Raw genomic sequence first — 18,639 nt, 5'->3', positions numbered from 1 at the left:
TTTAAGACTTTAATTCTTCTTTTTGTTTTCCTAAACATTGTTTCAGAAGAGAAATGGGAGCAGTACTTAAAAAAAAAAAAAAAAATCATACAGACGGAGTTTGGCAAACCGAGAACAGGAGCGAACGAGACAAAATTATAGAAATGAGAAAAGTACGACTGCTTGAAGATATGAATGAATGAGAAAACATATGGAAAGATGAAAGATCAGGACAGAAGTCAGTTCGGGATTCAGAGGAATCAAGATGAAAGTAAAACTCTATGCAGAGGTAGAGTTCAGTGCGATGAGACACACACACACACACACACACACACACACACACACACACACACACACACACACACACACACACACACACACACACACACACACACACACACACACACACACACACACACACACACACACACACACACACACACACACACACACACACACACACACACACAATAAATAAGATATACAATCGTCGAACACCCCCAACGGCTTTCTGGCTTCTCTTTCCGACGCCCGACTTTCTTCGTGGCTCCGGGGTCGTCCGTCACGTCTCCGTCGCTTTGGTTCTACTTCTGATCTCTTCTCCAGTGGCGGCGCGAACAAATGAACCGACCTCAAGGAGGCGCAAGTCGCCAGTAAAACACGCAAATCGCAGATAATTGAAATTGGACCGTGAAATAAAAATGAATCAGGATCCTGCAGAGCTTCTTTAGACGTCACCCGCCACTTGATTTTTTTACAGAATAGACAGAAGAAAATGGGGAAAATAAAAAATCCCCATCTGGGAAATTCCGACTTCTGAGTTGAGAGTGTTTAACGAAAAAGTTAATCGATTTGAAATACTGTGTTTTACACGTCAACCTGCAGTGGGGTTTGTCATTCCACATTTTTTAATGTAAGGATGCCACCCTGAGTGACACATTAGTTTCTGGGAGCTTTCCAAAAAGTTCCCATATTCCCAGTTTTGGATGCATTTCCCTCGTCCGGGTATTGGAGCACGGGAAATCTCCATGATCAGGAGTTTGAGATCACTGCTACACTCAACCGCATGACCTAGTGTGAATCTAGTTTTAATTTGCCTCATCCTTGTAAAATGAGAACGACTACGTTCGTTGTAGATCCTCGGTTGTTTTCTATTTCATCTGTAAGAACGGTCCAGAAAATAAGAGTGAGCCAGGAATGAAAAGTAGAAACAACACAATGACAAAGTAATCGGGAATAAATGCATAAATCTGAATGATCAGAAGTCATCACATCAGTTGTAAAGAATGAAAAAAAGTCATTTCTCAGGCGAGGCACCAGATAATTTAGTTTTTCCAACTAACAGTCTGTGTTTGGTCTGAATTTGTGGTTTTACGTGAGGTTAAATCATACTGATCAGGAGTTTGATTCACGTTATGAACCTAAAAAGTTCTGACAGGCAGTAGTTCTAAAAAATATCAATAATGATTTTAAATAGCTTTGATTTCCCTCAAATTCATCGAACAAAATTAACTGAAACGACAATTTCGGAGAAAACTTGGCATAAAAAAAACCCAAAACAAATACGCTGAGAATTTTGGAATGGACTGCATAATGTTGCATTGAAACCACACGTTCACGTCCAGAGCTGAATTACTGGAAGGTTTGGAGTCATGAAGATGAAGAGCGAGGAACGGCGAAAAAAAACACCAAAAAAATCCGGCAATTCAAAAACTACGGCGCCTTAAATTAAAATAGAAAACGTCTGATAAGCTTTTATGCCGTTTCTATGGCAACAAATCGCTTCAAACATGGCGTGTTTACAAAGCGAGGACAAAAAAAAATAATCTAAAAAAACAGAAAGCTTGAATCTTAATAATTATTCACCACATACAGTATTGAAACACATAAAATTGGCTTTTTCTGCAGCGCAACAATGTTGAGAACAAAAAAAACAAACAAAAAAGAACCTTAGTGGTGTCTCCCATTTAATACTTTACCATTCTCTTGATTTGTCGTAGGATCACATGTTTTCTGTCCCCTCAGTTAAAAACTCCTCCAATATAAATAGTCTAACGTCACTCTGCTCTAGTTTTTTTCCGTCTTTTTACACCTCAGCCTCCAGATGCGGCCGTATTCACACTATACAAAGAGGATTTAGCAAAAAAAAAAAAAACAACAAAATATTTATACAATCTCTGCTTCCTGTCGTCTCAGGTGTGGCTTCTGAGACGTTTGTGCTGTTTGACTCCCGCTGGGCGAGAGCGACCGTACAAAAAAAAAAAAGAAGTCCCAGAACGAAGACGAGTAAAAGAGCGGAGAGGTCCTTGTTCGGAGGAGTCAAACAAGCCGATTTACAGGCACCGCGGGTCGGGACGATGGCAGTGAAGGAAGTCTACAGTACGTCTCCTCCGGTCCGTGGACACGAAGCCATGCGCTGCTCTGTGTGGAATGTACGCGTCTTTTCGGCGAGCGGGAAAGGAATGCAAAAAAAGAAAAGAAAAGAAAAGAAAAGAAAGAAATGTGCAGTGTGTCCCGACAGACGGTCAAAGTCCCACCTGGAAGGGGAAGATGAGACGTAGAAGGAAACGCACGCGTCCTCCCTCCGCCGTCGCCGTCGTCCGCGGCGAGACGGAGGCGACGCTGCTCTCATCGTGTCCTTTTCACAGTCTTTCCTCCGTTTGGTTCAGTGCAGGCGGCCCGGCAGGACCTTCTTTCTATGTACAACCGCCAGAGGGGGCGCCGTCGCACAGGTTAAAGTGCCTGGTTGGGTGGACGTGTGTGTGTGTGCGTGTGTGTGTGTGTGTGTGATTGGACTGCTCGCTCGCTCGCTCACCGGGCAGGAGTACGGCACAGGTTCTGACCTCTACCCTCCCCCGGCGGCTGTTAGGAGACGATGGCCGGACACCACCGCACCACCGCCAGGTTGTCGGAGCTCACCGAGCGCTTCTTGGCCTGCTTCCTCAGGTCGTTGTACTTGTCGTCGCACAGCCGCGAGATCGCCTGAGGAAACCAAGCGGCACATATAATGAGACTCCTGAGACGGTCTGGCTTGATAATCCAGAAGATTTCTCTGATGCGTGTCTGAAAAAAACGACCAACTAACATTTCGAGACACTTCTCTTGGCTTGAAGACGCTTTCTTTCAGTCACTTGGCAAAACAAAAACACAGTTTGAAGGCTAGAAATTCCAGTTGATTTGTAAACATACCAAATGTGTTGTGATTGATTCGGAAAACGAGTTGGAAAATAGTAAAAAATGGTCTTAGGTCTATTCTCTGTGGAGAAGGGAGACGTTTTATGGGAAGAATATTTTAATGGGGTCATATTATTCAGCTTTTCAACACTTTCACATGGTCTCATTGGTGCAAAAATATTTTATTCAAAGTTTCTTGCCCCAAATCCAGCTTTTCCTTGATTTTTACCCCATTTGAATATTGGATCATAGGAGCTGCATTGAGAATCTGCTGTGTCTGTGTGAGCTGGGCTGGCTCCGCCCACACACGCCCATTTATGGGAAGAGGAGAAAGTGCTTGCTCTCGTGGCGCCATGTGCCAGAGCAGAGCTGCCTAATTGTGGGAGGAGTCAAAGGGGGAGGAGCCCACCTTTATTGTGATTGGCTAAACCCCTGATGACCCTATATAGGGTTTGATTTCCGATTGGCTGGTTGGAGCAACACACTTTTTAAAACCTGAAACGAGTCAGGGAGAGAGAGAGGACACACTTTCTTCACTCGGTCCAGGCACGGGGACGATTAACCTTCAGAAAGTTGATTGATCATAATATGACCCCTTCAAAGACTTTCTTTCTGGTAGAGTCATTTTAAAACTGAAGAAGCTGAGAATCTAAAGGTTTCGTAAACTGGTAAATAAACAACTGCACCAAGAGCATTTCCATAACTGCTTATGTCGGCTCTTCCTGGTCTGTCAAAAGTAGAAAATGTAGGTTTTAATAATGTCTCAAAAGTCAGAAATCACCATGCATGTTGTGTATGTGGCCGCAGGAACAAGGACGGACGTGTTGCCCGGTGGGTCTTCCTCACCTCTAGTTTCTGAGCCTTGTCCCTGCCGAGCGGCTCCAGCGGCAAACTCAGGTTGTTGGCCTCGGCCAGCGAGCGCAGGTCGAAGTAATACCTGGCGTAGACCCTGGACGGCACGTTGATGTTGAACTGCAGCAGCTCCAGAAACTGCCGCTCCAACTCATTCCTTTAAAAAAACAAAAAAACAAATGACAAAAGAGAGAGCAGAGAGATGTGAGCCCGAGTCAATGATGAAGCGCAACTTGAAAGGCTTCATCCACACGGCCTCACACGTGTGGCGTGCCAATCCCCGGCAACGCCCACGTGCAGACGCCTCTCCCGCGCAGTGAAAAGCGGCGCGATCTAATCTCCCAGCATTACGTGGAAAGAAAGAACATCAATCCCGCATCCTGAAAAATGCCTACTGTCACGAACGGCCTCGCGCTCGCCGGCTCTGTGATCCGCGGCGCGGCGACAAGACGCTTTCATCTGCCTCTCTTCAGTCGTGGACGATTTCGTTTTCGCGATCCGTCTCCTCTCCCGCGCCTCTCGTTTCTCCCCGGCGCACATTCGCAGGCATGTGGCAACAGACGGGCTAAATTTAGACGCAGCCAAACTAATATCGCCGCGCGTTATTTATCCTGCACCCGCTCACCTTTTTTTGGTGGATTTCTCTTCACTCTTCTCTTATTAAGAGTGATCCCGAGAAGCAGTTTGGGTTTTAAATCCTCTCTATATGGGAGTTTCTGCCTGAATTGGTTTGAGTTTTCGCCTCTGGTTTACTCTTGCAGTCCAAAAGAGATGCGTTTGAGGTCAATCAGACCAAAATTAGCCTGCAACAGGCTCCGATCCAGCCAAACCACCAAGCAACGTTTAAAATTTAAAAAAAAAATCAAAGAAAAATGTTGTTGGTGACCTTTCACTGTAATTTCCAACAGAGGGTTTCAGTAAAATGGACTTTATGTTGAGAATTTTGTCATTTTCGGTCATAATTGTTAGATTTATGGAAAAATATAGACGTTTAACACGAGTACGCTACGCCGCAACAAAGAAAAACCTCAAAGTTTAAATTCAAAGGTTATCATGGCACTATTTAATGCAGTCTGACCCACTCAAGATGAAATCGTTCTGTTATGTGGCTCAGCTAAAACATGTCCGACACATATCTGATGTGGAGGATTGATGTAGCGCAGGTTGGGGAGGTAAAGATATTTATTCCTACGAGTTTCTCCGTCACGTCACTTCCAACTTTCAGGGAATCGGGAGGCTTGAAAACGCTGGAATGACTTCGCAGGAAAGTCCGAGTCAAATCCTGAGTCACCGTCTGGCGTCACCGAACAGGTGGATCACACAATCGCCGCTCCAGAGGACAAGAATAGACAGGCACTGGTGCGTCGGAGTGTGAAGGCAGTGAGGGTCAGACGTGGCAGCAGAGGCGACACGTCTGAAGCGTCGTGTTCCTCCTCAGGGTGATCCCCCCCCCCCCTCCCCAGAGATTCCTTGTCGTTGGACCGATATGGTGTGTAGGTCCGAGTGGCGAGAATAAATATTATGGTTTGGAGGAAGTGGGAAAAGCCAGGTTTAATTGTGGAGCTGTTGACAAGACGACGAGTGGAGAGCCGCCAATTATGTAGAACCGGGGTGTCGAACATAAGGTCCGTGGGACAGAGATGGCCAGCAGGAGGCAACGATATGGACGGACCACCAAGCAAATGGTCAAAATTAAAAAATAAACAACCTAAAAACTAAACATTTCCTGAAACTGATTTCTGAAGAGTAGAAAGACCTGAAACCCCAAAACCTGGTTCCAATGGACGCTTAGCTAGTCGTTTCTCGACTTGGAGACGCACGCATCTGTCTGCAGATTTTTTTAAACGATGGCCTTTTTAGAGTAGAGAGAGCTTTATTCCTCCCCAGGGAGAAACACAAACTTACAACAGCTCAAGGTAAAAAGGCGCAGAACTTATCAAGTGAAGGAATTCAAATATGTAAACATATGTAAAAATCTAAACAAGAGCAAAAAAGAACACAAAAAAATAGAATATGTGAAAAAAATAAAAAATAAAACAATCCAGCAAAAAAGAAAAATCCTCTAAAAAAGAGTAAATTGCCAGGATTGCTATACACACAGTGTAGATAGGTAAAAGAGATGTACTCAGTGCAGGTGTAAACGGTACATGTAGGACCTTTACAGTGAGTTGTTAAATATCCTAACAGCTGTTGGGATGAATGACTTCCGGTAGCGTTCTGTTTTACACTGCGGGTGTCGGAGCCTGCCGCTGAAGGAGCTGCTGAGCTCCTCCACTGTCGGGCGCAGTGGGTGGAGTGTGTTGTCCATGATGGAGGACATTCTGGTTAACGTCCTCCTCTGTCCCACCTCCTCCCCCGAGTCCAGTTTGACTTTAAACCTCTCTCTGATTCTGTGCTGCTCAATGTGAGGACATTTTCCTATTATGTCTGAAAGATTTTTTTGGCCAGGACACCTGAAAAAGACATTTTCAGCCCAACAAGGTTTTTCCTGGTTAAGTTAAAAAAGTATATGTGACGAAAACTGAGCTAAAATGAATTCGACCCCCCCCGGATCGAGAAGGAAAAGGTGAAGAAGCGAAGGGGTGAGCGGCGGTATATGTTTTGGTGGGAGGTGATGCGAGATCACTGCCTTTCTTCTAAATATTGTTCCTGCAGTCAGAATCGCAACGGAATGCCTTGAAGGGTGCGCGACGAAGTGTGCAGGGGTCACGCCGAGCACGTCCAGGCCACCGTCGATACGACGCTCAACGCCTCATGAGGGGCTTCACAATCGCAGTCTATTCTCAGCCTGCTGGGAACAGAGTGGGCGGAGTGTGTGTGTGTGTGTGTGTGTGTGTGTGTGTGTGTGTGTGTGTGTGTGTGTGTGTGTGTGTGTGTGTGTCGAGAGATACACCAGCAAAGAGGAAGTGTTTACGACAACAGCTGAAGATCATTTAAACTATTTAAACTGTCCCGAGTTATTTCTGGAGCTCGTGTAGCACAAAGGGACCATTTAAAGCTCCCTCAACTATGAATATTTGGTATTTTGCGTGGAAATTAAATGGGAAAATTGTATAAAAGTGTTCACACGCAACTCTTATTGACACTCAACTGTATTCAATCTCAATCTAAAACAAAGATCAGTCGAATGCATCTGTAAATAATAGATTTTTAAGGAAGCAGCATGTGCAGATAAAAACTGTTGATTGGAGTGAAACGGCCCGAGAGAGCAGCGCATAATTAGTATGATAGCAGTCCCAATTTGCTTTATAATTTATGTTCCGTCACAATCACGTTTACATACTCAAGGTCACAGAGCAGGGGGGTCGAACACGAGGCCAAACCACAGAGCAAGCGGTCAAAATTTTAAAGGAAATATGGATTTTGGTTTATTTTAAATCAATCTGTAACGGGTAGCGTTCAACAAGTCGGAGACCTTGACATCATTGTGAGCAAACTAATACTAACCTCAAAGCTAATATGTCTAAAAACATACGTAATGAGACATTTCACTGTAGTTTGCACAAGAAGGTTCCATTAAAACCGGCTTTACGTTGCGATTGCAAGGACATTTTTGGCAGTAATTGCTTGGTTTTGTGAAAATATAGACATTTCCATCACGTACACTCAAAGAAAAAGTTCAGTTTAAATGTCATAATGGCACCATTTCACCCACTCAGGATGAAATTGGGCTGCACCAAGTGAGACATAAGGCTAAAACACACGACCTGTACCAAGAACAGAGCTGATGAGCAATAACCCGTCGATCCGCAGGCACCGATACTGCGGTTCCCTTCGGCTTGGTATATTATCACTGGTCAAATTGACAGAAAATGGTCAAAACATCCCGAGGCGACCAGGAAATTGGTCCGATGCTCCCGACTCGGTGTCTGGCAGCTGTGTGTGCTGCCTCTTTGGTTAAAGGCTGCAAAAGTTGGATTAAATAAATAACTGATGTAAATGGATTCGTTTTTTTGGGGGGTGCCAAAGAGGCACAGCGGTCGGGACGGTTTGCTGCCTCGAGGCAAAACGACAGATTTAATTCTGTGTGTTTGGATATTCTCCGTGTGTTTTTTTTTTTTTTTCCATTCCGGCAATCTAAGATGGATTTGATATCGCAAAAGCTAATAATTTATGCAGAAAGTGATCTACAATAATAAATAGATACACAATAATCTGAATATAAAGCCCATTTTGATGAAACCTTCTGGTGCGAAATACAGTGAAACAGTGAGGTTGTTTTTTTTTTTTTCCCCCCCAGAGACTCACATGTCCTCCACCGTGATGTCCTTGAGGATTTGGCAGTAGTCCACGTTCCAGACCGCCTGGTCGTCCCAGACTTTGGAGGCCAGAAGGATGGCTCCCAGCACGATGCGCTTCCAGCTGGCGGGGCAGATGTCGATCTCGGCGTAGGTCAGGAGCCTCTCCAGGTACACCTGTGAGCGAGACACGCGCTGCGAATTAGTTGCGTGCACGTTTGTTTCATGTTCAACGCTTCGACAGTTTGAAGTCTAGGGTCAATCAGCGGACGGAGTCAAACATCAAACCATAAAGATTAGGATTAAAAGTTGACCCACTGCATCCCATCTGAGCTAAAACCAGGTAGGGCGCATACCTTCACCAACGACACATTTGTCACCATGGAAACCAATGGATTACAAGGGGATTTGATCCACGACACCACTCTTTCCATTTGTCATGGTTGTTTGAATCGCTTCATGCTATCACTGTTTGACACAGATTTGCACATAGTTTACAATTTCCATGTACCCCCCCCCCCCCACCCCCCACTGACCTTTGACCCCAACCGCTAACCAAGGAAATGATGTCACTGCATCATGTGGCATGTCAGAGGATAGGGAAATGACAACGGAACATCAATGGGATTCAAATTGACCGCATTAAGACGGAAATACATTGTTTGACCATTTCATGACCGAGACTTTGACCTTTGACCCAATTGAATAGAATAGAGCTTTATTCCTCCCCAGGGGGAAACACAAACCTACAACAGCTCAAGGTAAAAGGGTGCAGAAATGATAAAATTAAAGAATTAAAATATGTAAACATATGTAAATATCTAAACAAGAGCAAAAAAACGAGCACAAAAAATAGAATATGTAAAAATAAAAAAATAAAAAAATCCAGTAAAAAAAAGAAAGAAATCCTCTACAAATAGAGTCAATTGACAGAATTGCTCTCAAAATCGAATCGATTAGTCCTCCCTCATTTGGACGATTTTTGTTCTAACACTTACAAATTCAACGTCTCAAATATAAATCCTTTGTTTCCCCCCCCTCATCACTTCCTCCTCCTCCTCCTCCTCTTCCTCCCCAAAACAGATCACCCTGTGAAGAAATCCAGCCTCCCTGGGGCTTCCTCATGAAATATCCATGCCAATAGAGAAAGCCCTTCATTCCGTCCACACCTCACACAGCCCCGAGGCAACGGGGAGCTGGAAGATCCACTGATCGTCACGTTGCCGGCGCTGGTGAGAGGAGCCATTCTTCTGCTCCCGCCGGCTCGGGGCGTGTTGTAATTGAGCTGCGCGACGACATTCTGAAGCACTTTTTTTCTTTTCTTTTTTAATTCCATAAAAGCTTGCAAAACACGAGCGGCAAACGTAATAATTTTAACGAGCGCTTGCCGCTTTCCCCCACCTGACAGGATTGAAGAGTTTTTCCTGCACACTCAGCTAAACTCAGAGCTGCTTTCAAATTCGGAAATCTGCCAGCTCTCAGACGAGTTTTCAGACATTTATTTATTTATTTATTTTTAGGGCAGGACAGAATGTTCTGGGCAGACGAGCCGTCGCTGTCACGACCCCGATCCACTCACCAAAACACCAACGTACACTTTTAATGGCCGTTTTTTTAACGTCGGACTAATAACCAGAGGATGTGAAACAGATTTTTTTTTTTAAATAAAAAATTCATTGTGCTGTTTCAACACTGCTGAGCTGGTTAATTGGGTGAGTTTCTGCCTGCAGGCGCTGTTCTCCCGTCTCAGCTGCGGCTCAGTTCTGGCAGCAGGTGGAAAACAGCTCGTAGAAAATGATGGCTGATGCGACGCACTGGAGGGGGTGTCGTTTTCTGGAAGAATGCAACCGTATACTACATGCATCATTGCGGTTCTTTACATTTGTCGATGATGCAGAACGCGAGTGACACTGTTAATAAGTTGCGTCTTTGAAGTTTCCAGAAACGAGGACTCCATACAACTTGGCGACTTGTTACGCGACGTCATCCGTCAACAGCAGGTGTGTTATTGTGCGACCCCTGGGCGACCCCGACAGGCTGAATGGAACCTCGCATGCAGAAGATAAGGATTGAAAGTGACACACCTGTTTGGTGGAAAGAAGATGTGTAATGAACAGAACTGAATATAAAACGCCACCTAGAGTATTGGAATATGTTCCTTTATCTGGGATCGATCTGCATTGACTTGATGTGCAGGGGAACCAATCAAGCGCAAGGATCCGCCCACTCATACTTTTTTTTTTTTTTTTATGTTTTAAAACCGATCTTTAGACCCACTTTTATTCTCTTGCTTTTACTATGGTCAAGACTCTGCACCCATTTTTATTGTTTTATTTTCATTGTTTTACTGTATTTTATTGCTCATTCTTTTTTAAAAAGATTTAGATTATCTATTTATGTGAAGCACTTTAGCTTCAGCTGGATTTGTTTTAAAACGCTCTATAAAGTTGACTTGAAACAAACTGAATGGCACATTTAATCACGCATTTTTATATTAAATTCCAATTAATCAATGTAATTAATTAAAGAGACATTTACGTAATCATCATATTTTTGACTTTTATCATGTCGAGCCCTCCATGTATGTGTGTGGTTTCATATATCAACTATATCACTATATCAACGTCAGTGTTTCAGCCATTTCCATGGAAACAGACTGTTTTTCAGAATGTTGCCATGTAAACTAACCAAACTAACTATCATTTATTTTATTTCGGGTGTACATTTTATTTCACTCATACATATATATCAACATATTTTATACTTCATCCACACATTTCTTCTCCAATGTTTAGTTACAGTAAATATATTTTATGATCGCGTCCATTTTAAACTTTTTTAGCACCGTCCAGTGGAAGAGGATTCATTTCCATCATGCAACTTGTGTGACGACATGTAAAGGCATTCGTTTATTTAAATAGATAAATGGGTCTGGGCAGCACGGCGCTGAAGGGGTTAATCCTCTCGACTCAAGAGTGACAGTATCTTAGATTTGAAGGCCTTTCTGGGAGAATGTTGCATGTTCTACATGGGCATGCTTGAGTTTTCCCCAGTTTCTCCTCACAGTTTAAAAACATTTGAGGTTAAGTGGTTTCCTTTGCTATTTACTGAATGTATTAATGCAGGAGTGTCAAACTGATTTTAGTTGAGGGGCCACATCAACCTAACCTGACCTCTGGAGGGCCGAACAAGTCAAACATAACATATTAAACTGCAGATATGGACAAATGTCAAAGCCTTTCCTTCTTTTGATTCTTTTGTAACTGCAAGAATTTGCCAGTCTATTCTGAAATATACATATTAAAGGAAATCAGATATTATTATATTTGCAAAAAACAAAAACCCTCGGTCACCTGTATCTGGATATCGTATCAGGATTAAAACAATTTGTCATCATCGAGTTTACGTGTCTAAAGAATCACTTCACATAAACTGGACTCGTTGTTTTATTGTGAAAGGTGTTGCGTTATGTGACCTCCACAGAGGGGGTCGGGGGTCAAATTCTGACCAATGTCATTTTTGCCAATCTCGTGTTTTTAGATCAGCGTCTGTCGGTTTTCATATTTATACTTTAAAAAAAAAAAAAAAAAATCACATGGCGGGCCGGATTAGATCCTCTGGCGGGCCGGTTCTGGCCCCCGGGCTGCATGTTTGACACCCCTGTATTCATGTGTGTGATCGACTCAAACTTGATTCATCGCATCAAAAAGTACCGCGTTCGTACAAAATAAAAGTTGCTATAAATGGAAAAAAAACGTAAATTGATCCCGTCACATTTTTTGGATGTTAAGAGTTAATTTTCCAACAGTTTGAACAATAAAAAAAAAAGAAGAAGGTACCAAGTGAAAGTATAAAGGGTAAAAGAAGAGCGTGAGGAAGCAGCGCCGCCTCCTGGCGTCGGTGCAGAAGCGTGAGCGAGCCGGGCGCTCACCAGAGTGACGATGGCGCACTCGGAGGTGAGCTGCGCGGCGCTGAACAGCGTCCTGACGAAGCGGTAGATCTGCTTCTGCTCCGGGTCGTGTTTTTCGTAATCGGCGGGAATCTCGGCCTTCTGTCATAAAAAAAAAAAAAAAAAAACGACAAAGAAGTGAGGAAAAGAAACCCCCCCTCGTCTTGCCGGCTCCGGGTGAAGGCCTTACCGTCAGCGGATGCAGCTTCTCGTCGAAAATGTCTGACACCATTCTCCTGTCGGCGTCTCTGAAATCACATTGAACACATATAAAAATATATAAATGATCAATGGTACTAAACCATTTATAAAACTCGTCATCCGAGTGATTTTCTTTTCATTTAAAGTTCTCAGTCATCCAGACTTGTTGCAGCACAAACAATAAAGCCATTCAGCCCACCTGTTTTTGATGTGGTAGTATATTGCCAAGGCTACGCTGTAAACGCAAGAGGAGACGTTAAAAAAGGTGAACGGGGCCGTGGTGACGCCGGACGAGGCGCGGAGAAAGACGAGCGGGTCACCATTTGATGGTGTACTTCAGGTTGGGCTGACTGATGGTGCTGTCGTCGAGGAATATGGTGGAGCAGGAGCTGTACTTCCGTCTCACCAGGCCCGGACGGTGCTGGAGTCCAAACGCGTCCGTGCAGAAAACACACACACACATAAACACAAACACACGTCAACCGACAGTCGGATCAGCCAGAAGGAGAAACTAGCGTCACACTGAATACACACATGCACGGTGGAGTTTATCTTTAGATAAAGCACAGATTCACTACAATGACAAGGCAGTCCCCCCCCCCCCAAAGAATTCAGAATAAATACTTCCCTTGTATGGAATAATAAACAAACAAATGAAAAAGTCAGGAGTTTGTTCCCTCGGGGTTGAGACACTGATGTAATGGGATGGAACTACTTTGTCTACATTTGCAGGAACGACTGCATGTGGGTGGAATCCGACGGGACGGCGATGGAAGGTTGGGGGTCACTTGGAAAATGTCCTTTACCTTGCTCTCCGAAATGTGTGTGAACTTGCAAAGAAACACAAAGAAGGAAGACAGTCACTATCAATAGCGGGTACGAGAAAGCTGCTCGCTGATGAGACGCCTCCACGTCACTTACATGGTTAATGTAGAGGCTCTTCCGCTTTTCTCGCACTGCAACAAGAAGACGACAGAACAGGGTTCAGCTTCTAGGATGGGTGGCGGCGCAGTACAGCGCCCCCGCAGACAGGGGGCGCCATTCATCCAGGGTTCACAACTCCCACACTGAGACACATGTAGAGCCAAGAAGCTGCTAATCTTCCTCTTTCATTAGTCCAACCCACAGTGAAGCAGCTTCGGCAAATTGCATCCACCCCCCCTTCACCCGCCCCCACCCCCAACATGAACACACAGCATGTGAAAGGTTTTCCGGATTAATTCATCCATTCATCATTCTGTTTAATTTCTGCGCCTTTTATTCTCTTCAATACAAATGTGGCGACTTGAAATGTCGTGGTGATTTGGCGTCACGCTCTGTTGTGCTTCCATCACTCTGTGTACGGCTACAGGGAATTGTGTGTGTGTGTGTGTGTGTGTGTGTGTGTGTGTGTGTGTGTGTGTGTGTGTGTGTGTGTGTGTGTGTGTTCCTCCAATTCAAAAAAAGAATCCCACACATCCAGTGGCGCAGCGCGCCGTCTTGCACCTCGTTAACTCTGGATACAGATTCAACCAGCTGTGACTGTGTGTGTGCGCCTTTAAAACAACAACAACAAAAATATACCATCTTATAGATAATGGTGCATGATTTAAAGAAAAATACACCCATAAATACATATATTCTTACACACACACACACAACCTGAGTTGAAGCAGTCAGTTTTTCAGTTTGAAACTCTTCGGATTGACCTTCGAGTTTATTCTAGAGTGAGTGACGGAGGGTGGAAAAACACAAGTTTTAAGAGTAGAGAGTTTTTCCTTTTCCGTTCGGCAATTTTTGGGTGAAAACTTTCGTGAAAATATTTTGAGCCCAAATCATCTTGAGAGTTGGAAGAAAGAAACAACTGGATTTTAGAAATGGTTTTCTATCATCAGTGGCTCTGCTAATGAACACGGGGGAGCAGTTTTGTGGCGTGGTGGCGATATTAATCAGTCTGATGCTGAGTACAGGGGGCTTTCTGTGTGTGTGTGTGTGCGTGTGCGTGTGCGTGTGTGTGTTTTCCCTGGGTGAAGTGATGCCAATTAAAACGGGAGAATGACGTCATCGGACTGGTTTCCTCTCAGCCTCAAGTCTGTGCTGCATTAGACTTTATCATAGGATCAAGAAGCCTTCGACTTTCAATCTTTTTCACTTCAACGTAAGTGGATAATGTGCACGTTTTTGGATTTTTTCCCAGGTATTTTTGACTGTGAAGCATATTGAATTAATTGCTTGCAAAATAAGATGTCTCAGGTGGTTAAAGTAAAGTAAACCCACATCTGAATCCACCATCTCTCTCTCTCTCTCTGTTAATCATGTGATCGACCTCTCTCAAGCTTATCTGGGTTAGACTCCGACACCGACTGAATTTCTGCAAGAATTTTTAGCCTTTATGCGGACAAACGGACGGAATTCAGCTTTTTTATTACACACAATCAACTGCCACGTTGCGGAACACCGTTTCACGGTCATGCAGCCGGATTCACCACGTTGCATCTTACAAACTCGACACGTGTGACAGAGAAAGAAACACACACACACACACACACACACATATAGAACAGCAGCAGCAGCAGCTGACCAGCGAAGGCACGTAACCTGCTGACAGAACACCACACACAGATCGTGAGACCACACAGACGGGCCTGGAAAACCAGAGTGCGGCCCCTTTAAACACACACTTTTTTCTTTTTACCAGCCCAACTGGGCTCGTTACAGGCTTACCTCTCTTGTTGGGGACGGCAACTGAAAAAACAGAAGTCCAGGTTGGCTCCATTTGTACATAACAGCGTCATTCACACAGTGCAAGAAAACGTTGCAGCAAATCCGACGTGTGTAAAGTCTGCTGAGAACCTCATCGATCAGACGTCCGCGGCTGCTAATAAAAGACGGTACAAAAGCCTGAATCCGGATCAATACCTGAAGCCTTCGGGCTGCAAAAACTCCCAGAGATTACTTTGCAACTGGAAGTTGTGTTATATGAAAACTAACTTCCCACATTTTCGCTGATGTGGTGATCAGTCGTCCTCTCTGCACGCCAGAGACGATCAAACCCGAGCAGACACTCAGACAGCTGGGATGAAGGTTTTCACAGGTTTTTCTTGTTTCGGGGCCTTCACGGCGGATGAAAGCGCGCCGGTCACTGCCACTTTTTGCTTTTTTTTTTTTTCCTTGTGTCAGTCTGACTGCGTCGGTTTTCCCCAAACAAAGCGCGGCATATGTCGCTTGAGTCGATCCGAGTTTGAAAGGACGCTTTGAAACGAGCTTCTTAGCTTGATGTGCAATCTGCTGCGTACGGCGGCGCTCGTGGAGCGGCTCAGAGCCACAGGTTGCCAGGAATTTCAAAGTGAAGATGCTTTGTTTTTGTGTGGGGGGGGGGGGTTTTGGTTCAAGAAAAGTTTTGCGTTGAGGCTTTTGAAAACGATGTCCGTTCACAGGGAACTGGCAGAAACGCTGAAAACGACGTCGTCGGCATGCCAGGCCACCAGTTGGCGCCGTCTGCTTGTTTCTGCAGTGCGTGCACGTAGAGAACAACACTCAAAACGTTAATAATGGCGAGTACACGGACAGAAGTTGGACTTCTATTCCGGGTGACTCAACTATTAAACTATTACTTTGGATACGCAGTAGCAGCTGTTCAGAAAAGTTGTGTTTTACTCCGTTTAAAACGAGATGGAGTCGAAAAGTTGCATTATTTTTCGAAGCTTTCCTGGACACGGAGCATTTTTAACCACATTTCCATGGAGATGGGAGTGTTTTAAAAATGTAAAAAAAAAAAAAAATTCCCCCGTTTACACAAAGGATAAATCACATTTTTTTTGTTACACTTTTGTTTAATTTCTTTGCGTCAAGCTGATAATATAATTTCAAGCAATTAAATTGTGGATTGGCCAAAAACGTTTTGTGTCAATTACAAGTTTTGCCAGGTTTAGACTCATTTATAATTTGAAATGTATTTAATTAAAATTACTGAATGCAGATCAATAAATGTACAAAATAAACAGGATTTTTTCCCCTGTTTTTTCCTTCTTTTTTTAATAAGTCAATATTTTTAAAATGGTCATATTAACACTTGCAGAGACGCAACATGTTTTCTCCATTTAATCTTGTTGAAAATATTTGAATCCAGTTATATTTGACTTGGTTTTATTGAATTATCACATATTTCACATAAACCGTTTTCTTGTCTTTTGTTATGATCTGTGAAGCACGAGAGGAGCCACATAAATACACATTTAATGAAACTCCAACTTCCTCATCTTCTTTCGCCATGTGAAGTCAGCTGTATTCGTCTCAGAGAAACATTGAATTAACAGACGAGAAACAAGTTTTCGAAATGCTAATCGCCGTCATGCAGAAGGAGGAAGTCATGAAGCAAGGCTCACCGTCCGTCTGCGACTTGCTGAGGAAGATGGTGCTGGCCCGAGGGTGATCCGATGGATTGTACTCCATGGGAAGATCTGGAGAGGAACGAGAGAAAGAGTCTCACGAGGGTTCGATGCCAAACAGACACGTCGAAGTTAAATATACCGAACAGAGACTTTGTGGTGGAAACAAAGGTCAGCGAGCCTCAGGAACATGAAACGTGGTCCAAGTCAAACATGTGGACGGTAAATTCTGGAGAACCCAGACGGGGAGCCGCAGAAAGGCGACGTCAACATCTAAAGATGAGCTCTTCTGTGGGTTTGGCGTTAAAGGTTAAATCAGGGGTGCCAAACTCATTTTAGTTGAGGGGCCACATCAACCTAACCTGACCTCTGGAGGGCCGAACAAATCAAACGTAACATATTAAACTGCAGATACGGACAAATGCAAAGTCTTTCCTTCTTTTGATTCTTTTGTAACTGCAAGAATTTGCCAGTCTATTCTGAAATATACATATTAAAGGAAATCAGATATTATTATATTTGCCAAAAAAAAAAAGCCCTCAGTCGTCTGTATCTGGATATCGTATTCTGAATTAAAACAATTCGAGTTTACGTGTCTAAAGCATCATTTCACATAAGTTGGACTCATTGTTTTATTGTGAAAGGTGTTGCGTCATGTGACCACCACAGATGCATTAATGTCGGGAGTCAAATTCTGACCGAGGGCGGTTTTGAATGTCATTTTTGCCAATCTGGTGTTTTTAGATCAGCCTCTGTCAAGTTTTCCTTTTTATACTTCACACTTCAAAAATCACATGGCGGGCCGGATTAGATCATCTGGCGGGCCGGTTCTGGGCCACCCCCCGGGGGCCACATGTTTGACACCCCTGGGTTAAACCGTCTCTCAGAGCTGAAAAGGGAAACCATCTGTCAGCCGTGGGAAAAAAAAACAACGTTTGGAAATCGATGCATTGAGCGAACGCAGCAGAACGGTATGGATCGGTGTTCAATCTGCCGCCTGGACACAAGCGATCGGAGCAGCCGGCGAGAAAAGCGACGGGAAACGAGCGGCAAATGGTCCTTTTGGCTCTGAAGCGCTCGGCTGCTTTGTACACGCGCCCGCAGCTCCAGCAACCTGCCACAAGGGGGCTGAAAATAGATCCATAAAAACCGTGGACCATGTCGCTCCAGCATGGCGCCTCTGTATAAAATCTGAATACATCATTCCAGTGTCCCACTTCTTTGACCTGATATAGGGCCACGAGCCTAAACATGATGAAACAGGGCTTTGAATTGTTGAGTTATAAACAAGATCAACTAAAAACTGGCTGTGTGGCGACTGCAGGCATGTTTGTGGCGTCGAGTGAACACATTGACAGTGAAATGGGCGCAATGCGAGAAAAAAATGTGTTAAATAAAACATGATAATTAAATTATATTATATTGCATTGTGGCAGCAACTAATGCAGTGGCATACACCTTCAAACATCTTCCACAATATGTGAGGAAGTAAAATGATGAGTTTGAATTAATTACCATGGAATAAATCTGAAATAAAGCAGAAGTAAGAGACTGTTTGTTTTATGTTCTTCATCAGTAATTAGAATATAATTGATGAAACCTGATTAGTTGACCGTTTCAGGTGATTTCCTGAAAAACCCGACTTCAAATTGTGTCGGCACGTTGTTATGATTCAGTAAAATTTAATTCTTCAATGTCCTTCGGGGGGGGGGGGGGATGTGTGGCATCGCAGTGTCCTGGCTCTGTACGGGTTTCCATAGAAACAGGGCAGGACTTGGTCGTGAACACGGTCAGAGAGCTAAATATTTGTAAAGTCTGAGTCTGAAGTCCAACAAACGGCGTGGACACTGGAAGATATTGACACAAGGATCCCAGACGC

At 43.9% G+C, this 18,639-nt stretch overlaps 1 protein-coding gene across 4 annotated transcripts in view; it reads right to left on the bottom strand.

Annotated features, from left to right (window-relative positions):
* ccny (cyclin Y) overlaps positions 1-18,639 on the bottom strand; it is a 39,158-nt gene continuing 20,519 nt past the window's right edge. Inside the window, exons 2-12 of one of the 4 annotated variants that reach the window (XM_080515017.1) lie at positions 16,758-16,832; positions 15,097-15,117; positions 13,315-13,349; positions 13,200-13,223; positions 12,714-12,814; positions 12,593-12,628; positions 12,383-12,440; positions 12,175-12,294; positions 8,254-8,420; positions 4,000-4,162; positions 1-2,961 (exon numbers count right to left, since the gene is read on the bottom strand). In XM_080515017.1, the coding sequence (XP_080371143.1) occupies positions 2,845-2,961; positions 4,000-4,162; positions 8,254-8,420; positions 12,175-12,294; positions 12,383-12,440; positions 12,593-12,628; positions 12,714-12,814; positions 13,200-13,223; positions 13,315-13,349; positions 15,097-15,117; positions 16,758-16,832 (917 nt within the window). In that variant the 3' untranslated portion in view covers positions 1-2,844. Of the gene's footprint in view, positions 2,962-3,999; positions 4,163-8,253; positions 8,421-12,174; positions 12,295-12,382; positions 12,441-12,592; positions 12,629-12,713; positions 12,815-13,199; positions 13,224-13,314; positions 13,521-15,096; positions 15,118-16,697; positions 16,833-18,639 lie in introns of those variants that run through there. The other 3 variants (XM_080515018.1, XM_080515020.1, XM_080515019.1) reach the window with 3 other exon arrangements.

Source organism: Blennius ocellaris (assembly GCF_963422515.1).
Source record: "Blennius ocellaris genome assembly, chromosome: 19".
Lineage (NCBI taxonomy): Eukaryota > Metazoa > Chordata > Actinopteri > Blenniiformes > Blenniidae > Blennius > Blennius ocellaris.
The sequence above is the reverse complement of the archived record's forward strand: the minus strand, read 5'-3'. Positions and strand labels throughout refer to the sequence as shown.